This window comes from Plectropomus leopardus, chromosome 13 (genome assembly GCF_026936395.1).
Source record: "Plectropomus leopardus strain MGB_pleo_1.0 chromosome 13, ASM2693639v1, whole genome shotgun sequence".
Taxonomy (NCBI): Eukaryota; Metazoa; Chordata; class Actinopteri; order Perciformes; family Serranidae; genus Plectropomus; species Plectropomus leopardus.
The window spans coordinates 14,281,967-14,303,119 of record NC_142188.1 but is presented as its reverse complement, the minus strand read 5'-3'; the positions used below and the strand labels follow the sequence as shown (position 1 = coordinate 14,303,119).

At 39.0% G+C, this 21,153-nt stretch overlaps 1 protein-coding gene across 4 annotated transcripts in view; it reads left to right on the top strand.

Moving 5' to 3' along the window:
- Positions 1-21,153, top strand: part of LOC121954827 (SH3 and PX domain-containing protein 2A-like) — a 66,715-nt gene that overhangs the window by 9,762 nt on the left and 35,800 nt on the right. For all 4 annotated transcript variants that reach the window (XM_088086228.1, XM_042502539.2, XM_042502537.2 and 1 more), the window contains exons 3-6: positions 6,395-6,470; positions 8,767-8,843; positions 9,709-9,800; positions 16,899-16,930. In XM_088086228.1, the coding sequence (XP_087942354.1) occupies positions 6,395-6,470; positions 8,767-8,843; positions 9,709-9,800; positions 16,899-16,930 (277 nt within the window). The remainder of the gene's footprint in view (positions 1-6,394; positions 6,471-8,766; positions 8,844-9,708; positions 9,801-16,898; positions 16,931-21,153) is intronic.

The window sequence follows — 21,153 nt, the reverse complement described above, 5'->3', positions numbered from 1 at the left end:
TGTTCCGCTGCTGGAAGGCGGTATGCACAGTGAAAGGTCTCTTTTAAGACTACTGGAGCCGGCTTGGAAAAAGGGAAATGCGGGGGAAATCCAGTCAGCAGATGCAGGAAGAAAACACAACCTAAATCTGAATTCAGCATGGGGCAAAGTTATTCCTCAGGATTTTTTAGTAATCCAGTACCCTCTAGTGAAATTTCTGCATTTCCCAACAGGGACTCAAGTTTACGTTTTAACCACACAGTGCTGAATTTTCTGTTATAGTTTGTAGTTTAAAAAGCAGCAAACCTACAGCAGTGCTACCTTAGCAAGCATTTTCCTTGTAAAAGACTCTTGTCTCTGGCTCTTCTCTGATAACTCTCTCTGCCAGACTGCTCTCTGCAGCGCTGTGGCTCTGGTGGGCTGACTGTATTGGAGGCAGCAGAGGAAACCCTTTGTTCTCTGGTCTCTTGCTAATAGCCAGGAAAATTCTGCCTGGGTCTGCTTGATGGAAACAGAGCTTCTCTCCTGTCTCTGTAAACATTAGTCTTGTCCATAGATCCCTGCTGCCAGGGTGTGTTTGTCTGGCTATGCTAATCCGTGAAGAGCAACAGTCTGCAGCTGTCCATACAGAATTGGGTGGGGATAGTATGTTTTATTTGTCCGTATATGAACATAGTCATATAGGTCAAAGATAAAGTGTCTAGCGTGAAGCACACTCACAGTTGCAGCTGTGATTAGTGTTGGATTGACCAAAAAAAGAAGACAAAAGCATCTTCTCACTAGTCGGTAAGATGTCATGTCAGCAGGTGCCGAAAAAAGCCAACACTATAAAAACTTCTGAAACAGTCTTTTGGGATCTTTTTCTGGATGAAATAAGTAGGAAGTTGTGGTCAGGAAAGGGTTGGGGGTTGGGGTAATGAACAGTTTGGTGCTCTGGTTTTAAAGACTGGAAGGAAGATCATTTTTGTTGGAAGTTTAGATAAATTGAACGTCTGCATGTCTCTTTATGGTTTCAGTACTGTTGAGTCTACCTATGGCCTCCCTTTTCTGCTGCCTGTTTTAAAATATTTGTCTCTTCTCAAGGCAGAAACTGAGCTTTTGTTTGTGTGTCTGCCAACTGACACCTACAATCTTCCCCGAGCTCTGCACAGCTCTCTGTCCTAGCAGCACAATTGCGTGTTTCATGTTCACTAGAAACTGACAGAGAAAAAAATGCATTTGACACCCTTTGCCTGACAAATGTGACCATGATCTCATCAGATAACCATTAATTTGATATTCAGAAAAGCTAAGTCAGGTCACAGAACAAGAAACGCCTTTTAAGCAGCGACTGGCTGTTCATATTATTTCCAACATCAGCAAGCACTGTACAGCTGGTCATATAAAACCCTCGTCAACAACAGGCAGCTTTGCTTTTTGTCTTTTAAAGATGAGGTGTCCATTTACTTTGCCAAATGGATGTCCAAAAGTGCACTCTCTGCTAATGTTTCAAACCTCTCCAGAGCACAGAACTCATACTCATAACTGCTCCACTGGGATGCAATTATCGTAAATTATCAGGATCTCTTTTGTACGTGATTTTTCTCAGTCTTTTCTGCTGACCTAAAGTGAGTACTTTGTAATGCATGTGCAGCATGTGTAAAGCACATTGATTCCTCCGTTTAACCCTTTGAAGCCTGAGAAAATTAGCTTGATTTCTTTCAAAAATATACAAGACAACTAGCAAAGAAAGAAGAAATGACACATAAAATGGCAAGAAATGATTAATAAAACCTTACAATTACTTTTAAAAAATAAGATAAAAATAAATACAATAAAAAATGTAAAAAGAAAGTTTACAAAAACAAAACGAAAACAAGGACTTTACATGGAAAAGTGCTTAAGATTATAATCATTTTGAATATGTAATTAAGATTATTATGAATATATATTTTTCCTTTTTTCCCTAGACATTTTTCCCTCAACATTTCCCCCCTCAGCATTTCCCCAAGCCTTTTAAAAAACAATTTTCTAAATCTACCAATTTCTTGCAAGTTGTGGAACATTTCTTACTAACTTGCTCATTGCCTTTACCCCCATGTCTTTGACAGAAATCTTACCAATTTGCTCAGATTTCAAAGGTTTATATACTTGTGTAAGGCATCTGAGAGCAGCACAAGAACAGTGATGTGGCTCTAGGTTTCAAGGGGTTAAAGACGTTTGTTATCATGCTTAATACTGCTGAGCCTAAACTCCAAATGTTTCTGGTGTCAAAGGGAAATGTTTTTGACCTGCATATGTTTGACGTGAGCAGAATTGGTCAGTGTGTCAAACAGAGTTTACCATCCGAGAGAAGGGAGTGAGCCCCCACCCCCACCCACCCTCCACACCCCTCAACCGCAGCGGACAGAGCACACGGGTCACTGCATTCCTCTGGGGGATTGTGGAGTGTGCAAGCTGGCCTGGTTTCCTTTTGGACAGAAACTTCTCCAAAAATCCCTTAGTCGTCATTATTTTTGGATTGAGGAATTGGAGCAGGGTCAGCTCTACTCTGTCTGCATTATAATTTGTCTGGCCTACATTCCTCACGCAAGATGGAACTTTAACAAGATTATTTTTCTCCGAAAGCTGTTGTTAAACCTGGAACCTGCAGGAATATGATGGAAAACAAACTAATGGCTGAAAATGGTCTTAAGTAGAATTCTCCACCAGTGTAGCATTTCAGTATTACAGTATAACAGTAGCTCCTTTTACATTGCCTGTTGAAGGTGGAAATGTTGCAGTGTCATTCAGCTTCATAATTCTGTGTAAAAGGTGGAAACACAGAATAAGTGGATGGAGTGGTTCGGCTTTTAAGCTGACAGCAGAGGTGGTTACAGAGCAGAATAAATGTCTTTGTAAACGAGTAAGCCAGGACGGGACGGGTGTGACGTTTTGTTAACGTGTTATGTTTGTGACCCATTGCCAGGAGATGTAAAGCACTTAGCAGTTCCTGACTCTCTGAGCACAGTTTCAGTTTCAGTTTAAGTTTGCCAGAAAGCTTTTGCTAGGCTGAAACAAACTTCACAACCATTGCGCTGCCTCTGCAGGCGAGTTCAGCACAGTTCGGCGTGATGACGTTCAGTAGTCTCATTTAGCCACTTGTTAGCAACCATCTTTTTTTAAGACACAAAAGCTTCAGAGTTTGTGAGTGGAATATTTACTGACGTACTTTATGTCAGAAAACTATATGTGAAAGTCTCTTAGGCTAAAAAAACCCTCACAAAACCCACTGACTTTAAGATGCGGGAACACGAGGTGCTAAAATGCTAAATCCAGGTTTTAGGACTCATTACTGGGGTTCTCTATGTAGTCTCAATCTTCTAGCCTCAAGCAGAGGTGAGAAACAGGCTACAGAAGTGTGGTAACTTCTTTCTAATCCCACACCACCAGAATTTTTAGATTTTCAGTCTCTTTGACACCCAGTCAACACTGACTCAATTGACTTGACTTGAGGCAATTTTTCAGAATTAACGCACCTCCCTTTAGCCCTACCAAAGGCTGCTTTCTTTTTCCCCACAGATGTAAACAGACTAATGATTTAGTGACTTAATGAATAAACTAATTATTATAGGCAGTTGAGCCCATGGGTTGAAGAGATGAACAGCCCGAAGATTTGCACAGTTTTCAATTCTGCAGCATTGTCTTAGTACTGGAAGAGAAAAAATGTGAATTTATATTACTTGTTTCTGACAATAATGTCAATCCAGTTTTTGTAACAACATGCACGATAAATCAGAGACAGTTCTGACCAAGAGGGCTGTTGCATCCTAACCTCTCTGCAGTAAACAACTGTCAACTAGATGTCAAAACACAACCCGCTGATGGAGTCAGATTGTTTTCCCACTCAAACATTCCTCTAAACTCCCCCCGTCTGAGATTCCTCTCATAACAGTTTCATTGTCTGCTACACAGTGCAGTGTCTCTTTGTCTGTTCCTCCCCCTCTGCTCCTGTGAGTACACTTCACTTTAAATGCCTCTAATGATTATCATTACAGAAGCTGTTTGGGTTCCTCCCGTCACCATAAGTCATGTTCATAACGTTGTGATGTCAAAATAGAGATGATTGACTGTTTATTGCACTTTCTTTCTCTGGCACAGCACTGATTATGAAGTGTATAAAAAAAAAAAAAGAGACGAGGAGATGTGATTACATCATAGCACCTGTTGCTACACGGTTCATTTTCCCAGTGGGAACACTTGGCTGACGCTGCAGCTTAATATGCTGAAATATCCTGTGCAGAGTTTATGAAAGCAGTATAGAGTAAATACAGCAGTAAGTCCCTGAAGCCCCTGAATTGAAGTTACGTGAAATGTGAGAAATGTTTTCACTATGAATTTTGTTCCAAGTTGTCCTGCTGTTGCCATAGAAACAGCTTTCACACCTGTCCTGTAGAGCTGTGAGTGTATCCAGGAAGGTCCTGCGGGAGGTGATGTCATCATCACTTCTGGATGAGACGTCTGTGTCAGCTAGGTGGTTTCTGAAGGTGGTGAGTGAACACCCCCATATAGAGGGAGTATACAGCTGCGTCCAGCTGGGAGGCTAATAACATGATGAGTGTGCAGCTTAGTGTGTCAGACAAACAAAACAGCTGCCAGTGCACTCTTACAAAAACAGGGATTTTTGGAAATTACAGCCCTTATTGTAAAACTCTATTGCTTTGTATTCTAAAGAAATGATCTGGTTTGTGGACATGTTTGATGTCTTGCCTTTTCAGTTTTAGAGGCATAAAAGTTGTAAGGTCAGAAATCTTACCATGTCGTGTTTGTGTGCAGGTGTGGTTAACCAGAGCTGTTCTTTTAATACTCAGCCCTTTTCCCTTAAAACACAAAAGATGGCTACCCTCTTCAAAAGAAACCATGTCTTGTTAGCTGTCTATATTTTGGAGTTGGGGGGAAAATCCCATGCTCTGAGAGAAATTTAGGGATTTGGCAAAGGCAGCAGATGAGTGCAAGAAAGGAAAAAAAAACCACAAGAAGAGAAACCAAACCACCTCTTACTGCTGTAAGAGTCCAACAAGCAACTCCTGCACGCCCAGACAGAGAGGATCCCACTTTACCCTCCAAGCTTGAATCTGTTTGTCCACCTGGTTCTTTTTGGCTCGTTTTAGACCCAATCTCCCGGTCTCCTCCTCCCAGTTGTGTGTGGTTGAGCTTGACGCTCACAGTCTTTGCTATTCAACAGAGCACATCTGGAACAAGGAAAAGCAGAACAAACAAAGGCGGGGCTGCATCTGAATATTGAGCATGCCGTTACTGTACAATGCTCTGATGTGCATTTTATGGTATTGTGATTTATTCAAAGAGCAAACAGAAACTCTTGTCCATGATACAGATGCATGCAGACACATACTTCACACATTTGCAATGCTTGTTTTTCAGGACTGAACAAAAAAAAATCATACATCATTCACACACAGCACGTTCTTTGTACACTTTGGACAGATATGACAAAATATTTGTTTTACTGACAACCTGCCTAACTTTTTGTTGCATGGCCTGCATGTTAGTGCATAGGAATATATTGTTAACCTGTAACTGAATCTTTTAGCAATTTATTAACATCTACATCATGACTTGTATTATATCTCTGCTTACTGTCTAATGCTGTTTCTTGTTGCTAATGCTGCTCTGCATGTCTGCATGTAAGGCTTAGCTTTGTGTCATTGCATCATGTTGCTTGCACAGATATTTGTGCTAAAAAGCTATATGTTGTTCCTCTTTTATTGTTTTGTACTGATGCGCTGCTGTTTCTTGTTGCTTTGCAGACTTATATATCAGAGTAGATGTGCTGACGTGACTACACTATGCTCCAATTAATGTAGGATATCATCAAAAAGACCTGACACAGCATGCTTTGATGTATTTTTTCTGCCCGCTTTACCTCATATCTCTCAATAGATTGATCCATTAAATGGCCCAATGGAACAAAAAGTTAATCATCTCCTCTGATGTCCTTTTAAGCTCCTTAACTGGAACTTGCTTTTGATTTTTTCTCTGATAAGTGTGGGAGACATAACCTTGTCTCCTGCCCCAGAGATCAAAGTGAATCTGTTTGCAGTTTCATGACACAGTAGCTTTTTAAGACGATCTGTAATTACACTCCATGTTGAACTCATGTACCGTAACAAAAAGGTTGACTGTGTCTGTGTGCAATCCCCGTCTTTGTTTCTATTCTCCTCTCAGATTCCTCCACTTTGAACTTTGACTGATAAACTTGTGGTAGTTCAAAGACACTTCATGTGGTTTAGCCATCAAACAGTTAGAAGATAATGATTGCTTGCCACTTACATTGGCATGTATCTATTTTTTTTCCCTGGGAGTCAAACACGCATGTTTTTGAGTATTTCTACACAACTCATGTTTGTGTCACTCTTTATTTCCTCCTATGTTGCAGATGCGAATCCTTGACAAATTTCCAATTGAAGGAGGACAGAAAGACCCCAAAAAGAGGATTATTCCTTTTCTTCCAGGTGAAAACACAATACTCATCATGCACAACACGCTGATATCACTGTCGCACCCATTTCATAGTTATCCTGCAGTACTGAAGCAAAACAAAAGCCTTGAGACATTTTAATGAACAACCAATGTTTGTTACTCCTACATACTCCATAGAATGGCCCACCACATTGCATTGTTTTATTAACTGCCATACTCCACCCAAGCTAAATCAATTTGTGGTCTGCCATGGCAGTAGGAGGCTAGCAGCTAGAGAGGGATTTGTCTAATCTGATAAACTCATTGTGGGGCAGAGAGCAGAGGAGAGCAGTGAAGAGATCCTTTGTTAGACAAGCTGTGCTGTTCAAGTTTAACCAGTGCTGTTTTGATCTCTCTGTAAACCCAACATGTGGTGAACTGCAAACAGCGTTTTACTGGTTAGTGGGCTGCATGCATTTAGACACTCATATTAGCAGTCAGTCTCCTCAGAGGTCTAAAGATAATTAATAAAGATTTAGAAATTTTGAAAACAGCTCTCATTAATTTATGGATTAAAAGACCAGCTGAAGTTCTGAAGTGGTATTATTAAAGATTTCAAACATGTCGTCAGTGTATGCTACTGTGACTTCAGTTTGCTATGTCAAATAAAGGAAAACACACTGACAGCATATGAATTAATTATTGGGTAAAGATACATCTTCTGTAGTGTAAACATGACATGTCTCAAGAGGCTCTGCTAAAAGCTAGTGGTTTTTTTTGTTTTATTTATAATTTTTAAATGATTTATTTGATAGGAACGCGTGCAATTTAATATAGTTCCTGTGGTGGAGTAAGTATTCAGACCATTTTCTAAAGTAAAAGTACTAATAACACCCTGTGAAAATACTCTAACTAAAAGTAAGAATAATCAGGAAAATGTATTTAATGTATTAAAAGTACCCCACGTCTTAACAAGTAAAACTCACACATCGGAAAAAAACCCCATACATTTAAAATACAGAAAATACTTATCAATATCACGCTTATGCTTATCAAAAATAGTTAGCAATTAATTTTGTGTGAATGGACTGATTGATTCATCAACTAATTGTTGCAGCTTTGCCTGTTTAACACATTTGGTGATTTAATTTATAGTAAAACATTATATCATCATTTGTTTCTTCTTATGTTTTTTATGTAAAATTTTAAAAGTAATTCATGCTGTCAGATAAATGCAGTGAAGTAAAAAGTAGCATGAAAAGAAAATACTCAAGTAAAGTACAAGTACCTCAAATTCATACTTAAGTGTAGTACTTGACTAAATGTACTTAGTTACATTCCACCACTGTATAGTCAGGCTATTACATACACAGCTACAGTGTTATTAAAATCATGAGTTTCAAACATTATACTACCACAATACATACATCACAATATATGCCACAATACACTAGTACACTTGCAATAATACCCCTTTTATATGTGGAGTCAATTTGATTTCAGTTGGCAATGTATTCCAGAGTACACAGCCCTTTGAGCTGATTGTACAAATTTAGATTTATGATACGCTCTTTTATCATTTCCGTGCTGCTCCCGTTACTCTGTTATTGTCTTGTCTTTGAATTAATCTGGAAAGAGGCTCTGGAGCTACACTCTGAATGCATTCGAAAACTAATTTCAAATTATTTTCCACATAAAATCAAGATATAAACATATGCACAAACACATACACATACGAAAAAATGCCCCTCAGCAGTAGGGGTTTTGCTCTTAGCGTCCATACTGCTCGTGCATTTTGAAATCTCAAAAACAAAAACGTTTGAAAATACAGCTTACCCCAATTTTGTTTAAAAACTCTTGGGTTGTTGTGTTTGAGTCTGGACAGGCAGAAAATTAATCTTTTGAAAATGATTATGCAGACACCCATGTTCACTTCCTGATTTGGTCTTTGTATACATGAGCTGACACTTCTGTGTACCAAGCGTGTAGTAAAACTATGGTGGTGACACAAAGACTTGAAAATGCAAATGGCCCTATCTAGAGCCAGTGTTTGATTTGTCACCTCTGAGCTCCTGCAGAACAACATGGTGCTCTCAGTGTGAGAAGACCCACTTTGTATGTAGATATAATAGCTCATACTAAGGTAACAAAAACACAACAATGCTTATCTTCAGGTGATATAAACTAATGAAAACATAGTTATGAACATTATATTCAATTTCTACCACTAGATGCCCCTGGGCCTTTAAAATGACGATGTATTAGTGTGGATGTGGCCCAAGTTCATGACCCCACCATCAAAACCTTTTGATAAGTAATACTAACTGATAGAGCTCTATTTTTCTTCAGGTAAAGTCTTGTTCCGCCGAAGTCACATCAGAGATGTAGCCGTCAAAAGATTGAAGCACCTGGATAATTACTGTAAGGTAAGACAAAGACTGTATGTCTCATAATGTACATATTTTTCACAACTTTGAATCCATAGTATCAGTTTTGTCTGCTGTTAAGACGATTCATCTTCTCATAAACTAAATGTTGTCTACTTATGATTGGTTTATGTGTTGGTTAGAGGAGCACACTGTCCATGTGTCATTGCTCTACTCCCTGAACATTTGCCACAGCATTTCCAGGCAGGCCTCAACATTTATCTCCCCCACCAGCCTCAACAGGAAAGCAACTGCTCTATCTGCACTGGTCATTTCCTGTCACCAATGTAAATAGGCAGCCTATAAAGGAAACGAGGGAAATGGGGGCACACAGGGGTAAAACAGAATCCACAGAATAAGAATGAATCAGCATCCTCAAAGTGTAGTAGTGCGTGCAGATGGCTACCTCTTATATTCATTAGGTCAGTGACGGGAATGTGGGGCAGGTGCGTTGCCAAGTGTGGCAGCAGTTTTCATTTAGAGGAACTAAACAAGATTTGCTGAGAAGGCGGGTAGCTTAAAGATTTCTTTTTAATATTGCTACTTTAATGTCTTCTCTGATTCAAGTGAAGAGAGCTGAGGTATCTCATTTTGAACGTCCATGCAGCTGAGACAGGCGGTGGTCATACTATATCACCTTTGTGTGTTTTCCTTTGTTTCAACTCTCACTCTGGGTTCGGAGCCTTCTTCCTTCCCCTCCACACCCTCTACATCTCCACCCTCTCTTCTTATCTGACTCTGCTGTGACTAAGTGTTATAAACTGGATACTCACTGCCTGTATTGTTAAAAGGGCTTGAGTTTGGCTTGATTGGCAGACTTTTAAATGTGTGTTTCTGTCCCTTCTCTTTCCTGTCTCACCCTCAGGCTCTACTGAAGCTTCCCTCCCACATTTCCCAAAGTGAGGAGGTCCTCAAGTTCTTTGAGACCAAGTCAGAGGACCTCAACCCTCCTACAGAGTGAGTAACTATCCCTATATAGTTTAGAAATCATAAGCTATCACTGAGCATTAGCATCATCTCTGTTAAATTAACTGTTAGATACCTAACATTGCCCTCTGGTGGGTTGTAAACACAGGCTGCAGCAGCAGAAAGTGTGTGTGTGACCCAGAGGCTTTGCAGAGATGATTGATTAATGCTAGTTGAGAGGCACTGTGTTTTAATCATAATGATTTCTGGGAGGTGACACCTGATCTCCAAAACAAATGTGTTAGGATCAGTGGAGTCATGTGAGTGCAGCTGAGTTCAAGTCATGGAGCAGATAAGGCTCTCAAGATAGTCATTTGTCATACTCAGTTCAAAGTCAGAGTGGCAGTAATTACAGACTTGCTGCTAAATTAGTTGTTGTTAAAATTCTCTCCTTTCCTTGAGATTTCTGTTGTCTGTATGTCTGTGATAGTAATTTTTTCACCGAGATATGAAGTTAAACTCATCAGATTTTGTTTGTACACTTCCTAACTAATGCGAGGAGACAAATGTGGTAACCTCTTGAGTGGTTTCTCCACCAACACCAGACCCTCCACCTCTAACCTTCACTGCCCATTCATGTTAATCCCACTTCAAAGTAAGATCCTCCTCCAGTCTCAGTCGGAGGATCTCTACTTAAATTGAGATCTTGAGGTCTAAAAGCCATGCCACCCAAGTTCACTACTGGGGGATCTGTAACATTTCAAAATCACTCCCAAGGTGTTCTTTTATTTTTCAAGTTTGCAATGGCACAGAAAGGTACTCTTGTGTAGTGAAGTGAGGTGTGGTGAAGAAACATTTATTGTCCTTGTTAAACTGTTATGAGTTGGGACGATGACTTTAAAGTTAAAAAATTAAGTGGAGACCTATTAAACGAAATTTTGGGCAAATAATGTGAAAGCAGAATGGACAATGAGAGATTTTCTTTTTAGGTGATAGTAATACTTTTTTATGTTAAGTGTTCCATTCACTAAAAATAATATAGAGAGATTTTATTCTTTTACCAAATCAATCCAATATGATTCTATTACAAGTGCAGTGATTATTAATGAGGCCAGTCATACTGGCAGTATTTTCTCCACCATGAAACATGATTAAGGTACATTTTACTGGTATTTCTGCCACCAGTAGTAAAGTAACTATGTTGTTGTCCAGCCCTCATCTGCTACTGCCATCCAATGGTCAACAGATGTCACTGCACATATATATTTAAAAAATCCCCAAAATAAGTGGTTGTGTTGTTGCTTCATCACAAGAGGGAGCCATGTAATAAGTTTGAAAAACTGATGTTTCTTTTTGCTTCTGATGATGACAGTTAATATCACATAACCTTGCTAAAGCTGTGTGTGTGTGTGTGTGTGTGTGTGTGTGTGTGTGTGTGTGTGTGTGTGTGTGTGTGTGTGTGTGTGTGCGCGTGCGCTGATGCATAACAAGGGTAATCTGCTGAGTTGTATTTGTAGACAGATGAGGACAGAGCACAGATATAGTAAATTGCGAAAAACAACTGCTTTTTATGTTTAATTGGCCTTTTTAGATTCATGTAAATAAATGAATACAGATGTGGCTTTGTGAACGTCACAAGAAAGATACTGTCAATAAAACTGGACTGCTTTTACACATGCAAAAAGTTATAAGATAGATGAAGTGAAATAATCCGAAACGTGTTTCTTGTGATTCCTTAAGTGTAGAAACATCTGTATGAAAACTAAAATGCCTGAATAATTTGGACTATTGTTTTAGTGAATGGTTTTAAATCTTTTTAATGCAATGTGATGCTTATTTCCATTCACATGTATGTATTTGCTAAAACAATTCATTCAAATAATGCTGTCCTCTCTCAAGGCAGTATCAGAGGCCTAAAGACTGAAAGCTATTGCATATTTCAAAAGAAAAGGGAACTTTAAGAGAAACTTGGTGACAAATTAGACTTTATAATACATTTGGATAATAAAAACTTGTTTTTCATAGTCTAACAAATCATTTTAAATCCTGGCCTCCTGACTGGCACCTCAAATTACTGTTAATTAGAGTACATGCAGATAATATTATAGACCTTAGATTTAATTTCTGATGACGAATGCTACAGGCCAGATCTTAAATAAAAGTTTTAGTCATCAATCATTATTGAAACACTACAAAATGTGCAGTTAGACAGTTATGCAGATTTGAAACTGTGTTTTTGTGTGCAAAAAGGTAACTTTGCTTATAGTTTTCACCTCTTGCCTTAAGGTGTCTTGCTGAGAATATGTGCTGTCTATGTCAAGAATTTTTTTGTGAAATTTTTTTGTCAAAATGATTAAGCTTTATACAAGCTTTTTGATTTTTTTTTAATTCATTTATTTGCATCCTATGCAGATATTTGCTTATAGAGATTAGCCAAAATGACTGAATGGCTGAATAGAAGTGAAAGTTTTGGCTTTCCACACCTGATCAGCCCGAAATATTAATCCTTGCCCTGAGAGGCTTATTATCATCAAACCGATAGCCGATGGGTTCTGAAATTGGTAAACAGTTAACACACATGACTTTGTGACTTTGGAAGACAAAGCACTGATTTACTTTGATTTCATGGAGATTTACTGCAGCCTTGGTTATAACCGTTACATGTCCAACCTAACTTTGGGAACTAAAACAGATCCCTGAAGCAGATTACCTTGCCTGCCTTATTTTAACCTGACTTTAACCAAAAACACAAGTCCTAACCCTAAATGTAACGATTAACACATACATTTTAATTTATTTAAGAGCGAATAATGTTGTTTTAAAGTCTTTAGTCTTTACAGCCTAAAGCTTAATTTTACATCACTTTTTCACCACAAGGGAAGTTATTAGTGGTTGATATGTGGTCAGACTATCATACTTTGAAACTGACATCACTGTGAAACAATCATGACCAAGCTAGAGATGTGGGCCAGTTTGTACAAGTTTACTGTGCTTTTGTGTGTTTGAATAAGCAGCATCATTGCCTATCATAAGTGTATATACATACAAAAACTACCTACTGCACCCTTTCAGATTTCTGCTCATAATCATAATGACTTCTTGTTCAGTGATGTCGACCTTCTGACCCCTGAGCCGGAGCTCACTCCTGCAGAGGTTAATCTCAGGTCAGGCCAGAGTGTCTGAATAATGTATACACGAAGCAGGACAGACACTTCAGTCCACAGACACTTCAGTCCTCTGACTTGGCTGAGAAATATGAGCAAAGGACTAATGTCTTACACATTCCTTTCCTTTTCTAATAGGCCCACCTACAAAGAGTGAGCTGCAGTTATGTGCAAACAGATGGTTATTCTCAACTCAAGCTTAGGATGGACTCTCTCGGGCTTGGATTTTTAATGACGTGTTCAACCCATGCATGCACTGTATGTGTATCTCCTGGCATGGGCGTATGCATGATGAAACCACAACTGTAAAGACTATCTCCCAACTTCTGTGACTCTCTATTGGTTAACTAAAAGTTAAAACCTACCCCTAAAAACACTAAGCATTTAATAGTGTTTGGACATGTTTTTGCTTCCCTTACCTTCCCCTCATTTATTAGATTTTACTGGTGATAGGAGGAAAGCGCACAGAGCCAGAGTTGTGTTCTCAGTCTCCTCCTGGGAAGAATATTATTCCAGCTCTGAGCTAAGGGTCACAAGCTAGCAGGGCAGGTCAAGCATCCACTTTATCCCCATCATTTCTCCCCAACCCTCTACAGTATAGTGCTTCCCTCAGTTTCATCTCCACCCTACCAGATTTTGACAAAATAAACACTTTATGAAATAGTTCAGAAATGTTTCACATGTATTACAATTAATCTGTCCCACACGCTGTCGTTTTGTGAAAAGTATCTGAAACCATTACGATAAACATACAGTGATTTACTTCCAAGTTTATGCTACATTACCTAAAGAAAAAAACATTACTCACCCGGCTCGCTTTTCCATCCTGAAAGGAATCAGTGAACTATTCACAGTATATATGATGTGTGCGATTTTTTTTATTTTAAAATGTATTTGTCCAGACTGTTTTGGTGTGAGTTGCCAAGTGTTGGAAATATCGGCCATAGAGATGTCTGCCTTCTCTCCAATGTAATGGAGCTATATGGCAGTCGGCTTGCTATGCTCAGAGCACCAAAACCTATATTTTATAAACTCAGCAGTAATGTCAATTTCCAGAAATCATGACCCAGTTACTTGAGATAATCCTAATACCTTGCTGTGAGCAGTTTCATATAGGGAGTATTTTCTTTCTACTGAACTACACCCACCAACTATATTACCTTGCAGAAGAAAGTGTGCATCTACTTATGAATGAGAGGCTAATACTTGTGACAGTGCAAGATATAAAAATTAAGGCAGATGCTATTTGCAGCAGGTTTCTGTAGCCAACAGTGTCATTCTTGGGGGTTCCTAGCAATTTTGAAATATGACATTAACACAAAGGGTTATATTAACCTATTCTGCTAAAGTTGATGAACACAGTGTGCATTCATCAGCTTTATACAACCTAAAAGCTGAAAATAAGTCAACTGAGTCCAAAAATAATAAGCCAACTCATGGGACTCATGGGACTCGAACCCCAGTCTCCTATGTGAGTCCAGTGCTTGATCCACTCATCCATCACATCTTATTCCTTATGTGGACTATGTCACTCTTAGCACTACTTTACCTAACTTTCTCACTGCAATTTTTTTCATTTTTTTTCTTGTAAATTTACCATTTTAATCTCAGAGAATTTCCGAGATTGGCTAGTACTAGCCCTAACCATTACCTCTTAACCCTAATCCTAACGGTTTCCAACCTCAGTGCGTCAACGTGACAAATACAAGCCAATCACAGCATGCAGTGGGATCCATAAAAATGTTTCACAGCAACAAGTTTAAATAGCCAAATACCTGTAGTGTGACTATGCCCATGTTGGTTTCCTTCTCAACTGTGTTGTAACGTTTGCCAGCTCAGTGGCTTTTGACGAGCGTAGCAGATAAAGAGATGCACGCTTCCTTCATGCGTGTTGATGTGATTGGTGGGTTTAGTTTGGTAGAAAAAAAAATTTCCCAGATCAAACTTCTCACAACAAGGTCTGTGGATTATCTTGAGTAACCGGGTCATGATTTCTGGAAAGAAACATTGCTGTTGAGTTTTTGAAATGTATGTTTTGGCGCTTTGAGTGCCACAAACCGATAGCCATCTAGGTCCATTATTTCGGAGAGAAGGCAGACGTCTCTGCATCTATCTCCAACACTCGACAACTCTCGCCAAACAGCCTAGATTGATTAAGCACACTAGAGATAAAAGGAAAAATATGTATTATTGATTTTGGGCACTGTACCTGTAAAGCTGCCTCAGTAACACTTTGTGCATCATCTCCTTCAGACTATACTCATCCTTTAATAAGTACAAAACTATTTATGTTGGCGCGGCATAAATGTTTAACATTATTGTGTTTTCTGCCCATCATATCATAGAGAAAGTTATGAAAGTCATTTCCACAATATAAACATTGCTTTAAGATCCAACATAAACATTGTTTTTACTGGGTGTCACAATCCAATTTAATTTGTTGTTGTATTTCAAAATTAGGTAAGTAATGAAGCTGAACTGAGCTGTAAGCTATTACATGTGTGATTGGAAATATCTCATAACTTGTTCATGCATCTGGAAACAGATGCCTTGTGCCAAAAATGACTTTATCTTAAGTAACAGAGGAATACAGTTATTGGTGAAAAAAATGTTTTGATTAAGCAAGAAGTGTTGCTTGAACTCTGGTAATCCTTTTATAAAGCTTGCCAGACACTGACTTGTAGTTTCATTGTCATTTTACCTTTTTGTTAATGTCCATGAAGTGTGTAACAGCTTCTTTGTAGTTTTCAAAAAATGCAAAATAGTTTTCAACTTTTCTGGTTAACTGCAATCAATGAAACACAAATAGTTGATGAACAAGCTGTAACCTGGCAAGTGTTAAGCAAGGTTTATCCAAACATGCACTCATATCCATAACTGGCCATGGCTCCAGTCCTGCTGCTGGCCTCTCCAGAGTGCCAGGTGTCTCTTCCCATCTGTGTCAAACCTCAGCTTCTCCTCAGTGCGCTCTTTCTGTAGCTCAGTTAACTAGCAGGACAAGCAGGCAGCCAGCACCTCCTAAAACATACATACAAGCTGCAACATATTCATACAGACCCACAAATGTTGTAACATGTCCATGCCTTTATAACAAATTCTCATCAAACTGGATTAAGCAATTACACGGAGTGTCATCACTTATGTACCTGCATTACAGCAAATGAAGCATGAGCATTCAAACTGAACTGACAACACTTTAATGAATGAATTTAAATGTATTCATCCGGCGTTCACCGTACCATCATTTGTTTTGTTTTTTTACTTCTAAATGACTAATTTCTGTCAAACTAGAATAATAGCCTCACATTTTCTCAAGCTGAATAGATCCAACAACAATGACAGACTTATAATTATGCAAATGATCCATTCCAGTCTAAATAATAACAAACCAAACCAACCCACATAGACATGTACAGTAAAATGTGCACGCAGTCAGTAGGAAATTGGTGCTCTGTGACTCTGATGAGCGTGAAAGCACAGAGCGGGTTCATTGACACTAATGCTCATCCTTTCAGTGTTTTGTTACAGTTCAGGCTTTGGAACACTGAGACGCTTTCACATCTTAACATGAATGGGACTTATCAAGGGGATATGATACTGTTGTCAAGTAAATAAATGCTGTTCTGTTAAACAGAGGCAGCTGCATCCTGCTTGTATACACCACGTCTACTATTTGAACACATGCAGTATATTATCTCAAAGATCTGATGATTTGTTTTGTTACTGTCCTTGACACACTTACTGTAGTCCTCCACACACACCCTCATGTTGTATCCCACCCTGTCTCACCCTCCCTCCCTCTGGTCGTGGGTCAAGTTCTGCATGCATTCTCAACGAGGGTTTGGCTGGTACTTGTGTGCCAACTGTACTCGGATTATCCCAGGCAGAGATTCAGCTGGATTGATCAAATAGTATTATTAAAGCTCTGACCTGTCTTACACACACTCATACTGACCATGCTTCTCTGGTGTTGCTTCTTTTGCAGAGACTGTGGAGGCTCTGGAAAACGTAAATCAGGTATGGATCTGGAAATTTTTAAGGGTGATCAGTAGAATCTGTCTTACAGTTATTATATGTTTCATTTCTACCATGTCTTTATTGTATTTACATACCATGTCTTTATTGTCTTGTCAGTGCTAGCATTATACACCCAAATATCTGACCTTACTGTTGGCAGGCAAGTTGTCTTGTGGGTAATGTAGGCAGCAAGTTTTTTACTAAGAAGAGGAATGTCTGGAATAGAGAACTTGGAAAAGTCATGGAATTTCACAATAATATTCCCCGGGCGGGGAACAGAAATGGAATTAAAAGTTCAAAGTTTTGGAAAAGCTATGGAATTTTGTTGTGTGTAATAAAATTGTAATAGTTATCTTCTGTAGATAACCTCCTACCTAATATAACATAAGGATAAATTTGTTTGCAGTCGATGACGTAGCTCTACTAATGTCGATGTGTAAAAATATTTTAGTAACCATTACGTATGTTTCTTTTATTCCTCCCCGCATTCCGTCTCTCCCTCCATGTATGCCAGCTAGCTAAAATTATGGTTGATAGAGTTTGAAACTGATGTGTTTGAAAAGTAGGCCAAGACATTTTTTCATTATTATGAGTCCTTGAAAAGTCTTGGAAGTTTTGAAAGTTTGTCCATGAAAATGCGTGGGAACCCTGAATCTGGAACTTTTTTTCGACTGGATGCATGGTTTTAATTATTTTTCAAGCAAAAATGCCAAATACTCTCCACTTTCAGCTTCTCATATGAGAAGATTTTCTGCTTTTCATTGTCATATATGACATTAAATTGAATATATTTTTGTTTGTGAGTTTTTAGCTGCGAGCAGCAGCTCTATAGGTTGGTTGGTCCACAAATAACTGCCCAGCCTTTGCCAGCCACAGTTTTTGCTCAAAAAGGATGAAATTTGGCATGGAGGTGGAGTGTGTGTGTGGAGGTGTATGTTTGCGTTCATGCCAATTGCCTTGGGGGGTGAAGTGGGAGTGTCGTATAACAAAAAGGTGCATAACTTCTAAACAGATTCAGGCAACATGGACAAACTTTGTAGAAAGACAAACACACAAACACAGATGGACAGTGCTGTGCTTGAAAAATATAGACAAAATAATTGAGAAAATAGTTGGCAGATTAATTGATAATGAAAATAATTGCTAGTTGCAGCCTTGGTTTGGAATAAACAAGACAACATATCTTGTTGTGCTGGATTTATTGTGATCCTTTTTTTAATTGACAGTGTTACAGGAGTGCAGTGCCAAAACGGTGGAGTTCTTTTTCAGGAGTTTGTGTTCTTCAAACACTCATCCTGACCTGACGTTTCTGTATTGTGATGAAATAGTTGAGAAAACAGTGTGAGGTGGGAGACACCACCTGTTTGTGCCTCTGTTAAGTTTGCTCTGCCAGGTTTGGCTTTGTGTTTGTATGTGAGAGAGTGAGAGGAAGACAGAAAGACGTAGTGACTCAGCTGAGCATGGGGATACGGGCGTAGGAGGCAGCAGGAAAAGCATGAGAGGGGTTTAGTGAACAGCTGTGCAAGTGGTGTGTATTTGTGTGCGCATGCACTTGCATGCATGCAGTCTCAGAATACCTACACGCATTACTAAATTACACGCTAGCCCTGCAATCAGATGCAAAAGTTGCTGTGGCCATCCTTCCTGCAGTCAGTCATAGTAACATATGACATAGCTGGGCAATGAAATTCTCTGTAAACGACCTGTAAGTTAATTTTCTGTGGGCGATGCACTCTGAGGAAAAGCTGTGCCTGAGTTGCCACCAAACGAAATAAGACCCCAACCTAATTTCATTATATGTTCCATGGTATTGAGGCTTTACGTAACAGGGAATTCCAGCTACATAGCGAAATGGAAAAATTGTCTTTTTTCAGCTCTGTGTGTGTGTGTGTGTGTGTGTGTGTGTGTGTGTGTGTGTGTGTTTCGAGTAACCTACATTCAGTCTGTGCAAGATATTAGATTGGTTTCCAGTTATACTCATATCGGCTGCCTGGAAAATTCGTCATATATAGTGCCTGACGTTTGCAAGGACATTTTCAGCTGTTTTAATCTAAATAGTTTGGTTTGAAAGTATATATGTTATCAGCTATGTAGTTTCTTAAATGTACATGTATTTATTTTTATGAAATCATTTAATGGGATCAAGTCTACCAGAGAAAACAATAATAGCACATTTTATGTCTGGTGCTCTGGATGATTTACTTTTTACCATCAACATAGAGCACAAACTGTACAATACTTGATCTTTAACTTCAACATCCCCATGTCAGACATTAGTGGTTAATGCAGCTGAAAGATTGATCTTTCTCCTCTAAAGCAGGACAGCAGATAAAGTGCAGTGAGTCTGTGGTGAATTTGTGCTGTAGCTGCAGCTTATGGTTTCCATAATTACATGGTGCAGGTCTCCCATAAGAGTGTACCAAGCCCCTGCCCCTGAACAGGAGAACGTAGCTCTTCACCACAAAATTGTGAGCGGTTAGAGGTTCAACCAGGAACTCTGTTTACCTGGCAAGCAGAGGGAATCAGAGGAGCATCTTTGGTTTATGTACTCACTGTTCTTACTATCATCTTTTAGTGTTTCCTACAGAAAGAGAAATTATGTGTGGCAGTGGCTGACAACAGGGTGGGGGGTCAGCAAATATCCTTTTTTAGTAAAAAAAAAAAAAAAAAAAAAAATATTTTGTGTGTGTCCCTTTTTAATCATTGTGTCCCTTCTCTAAATTCGACATTTTTGGGGGTCCATGTAAGCACTGAAGGCAGAACTCTTCATGAGGGGGTTCGATTCCGGCCTCGGCCCTTTGCAGCATGTCGCTCCCTCTCTCTCCCTTTCACTCGTGTGCTGTCCTGTCAATTAAAGGCAAAAATGCCTCAAAAAATATCTTAAAAAAAAAATATCCGAGATACACGTGTCACCATCTTGCGATGGTGATGTCATTGAGAAATGGAGTCTGCGCAATATAACAGTCTGAGAGTTTGCGCCAAAACACTTGTCTGACTAAACATGACCAGCCTCATTGAATGCAGGCTTATGGACTGGCTGTCACAGCTGTCAATTGTAGCGGAAATCCCCTTTTTGTAGAATTGAATATCTCACTAAAACCAAACTTATAAAAACGATCACTTGAACAAACATCAGGGTGAGGAGAACTAGCCTCAGTGACAGAAAAAAATTTTGGGGAAAATTTATTTGGCGTGTACTTTGAGTTTTTAGTTTGGCCCAGTCACTAACTTGTAGAAGCAGGCTTTATGACCTATACTGCAGACCAACACCAGGGGGCGATCAAGATTGAAAAGATACACTTTGGGGGAAGTGTGTCTGTTTGTGTGTGCATGTTGTCCATCTTTATATACAGTCTGTAAGTGAAGCAAATCTAGCAACCACTTGGACATTTTATCAGCATTTGGCTGGTGCTAAGTTATTTAGTAATTTGTTACTCTTTTGTACGCTGCTGGACCTGAGTGACTTGTTTTTGTTCATTTCATGTGTACACATGTTCTGAATGACAATAAATTAACCTTGAATTTTGAATCTTGAATTTCCAACCCCGGTCCAGCTCTAAAAATATGAAATTAACATGTGGCGACAGATGTTTTTAAATGAATGTGTGGGAAACCCTGTCTTTTTCATCACTACAGTACTTGCATCATTTTACTCACCATTGCGATTGTTTTCCATTTTTGTCCAGCTGTAACTTTTAATTTTTTTGTGCACTTCATTAGTTATTCTTTTAAGACTTATACTATATATAATGAAGACCAGTGGAGAAAAATGAGAATTGTGTTGCATATACATATATTCATTTCGGAAATGTTTTCAGTAAGATTCAGGCCTCTATCTCATTTATTGTCCTCCAACTGTGACTCTGAGCAGTCTGCATTATTGACTCAGCATCATAGTCAGGCCACTACCTACAAAAGGTTCAAAGAAACACATACTATCTGATGTTTAGCACATAATGGACTTGTCAGGATTGACTGCCGATACCAGGCTAGTCAGCATAAATCACTGTCAGATAACTGGGAGTGATCAAAGACGTGCTGCCATAACCAAACCAAGCTAGATACCATGGTTATAAAACATGCAGAATTTTAGCTGTACACAGAAAGAAAGACAAGGAACTGTCTCTATAAGAAAACATTCTGAATCAAATTAACTTTTAGGATCAAGTGCTGCTTACTTTGCAGGATGTTGAGGTTCAGAAGATTCATATCATCTTTAAATC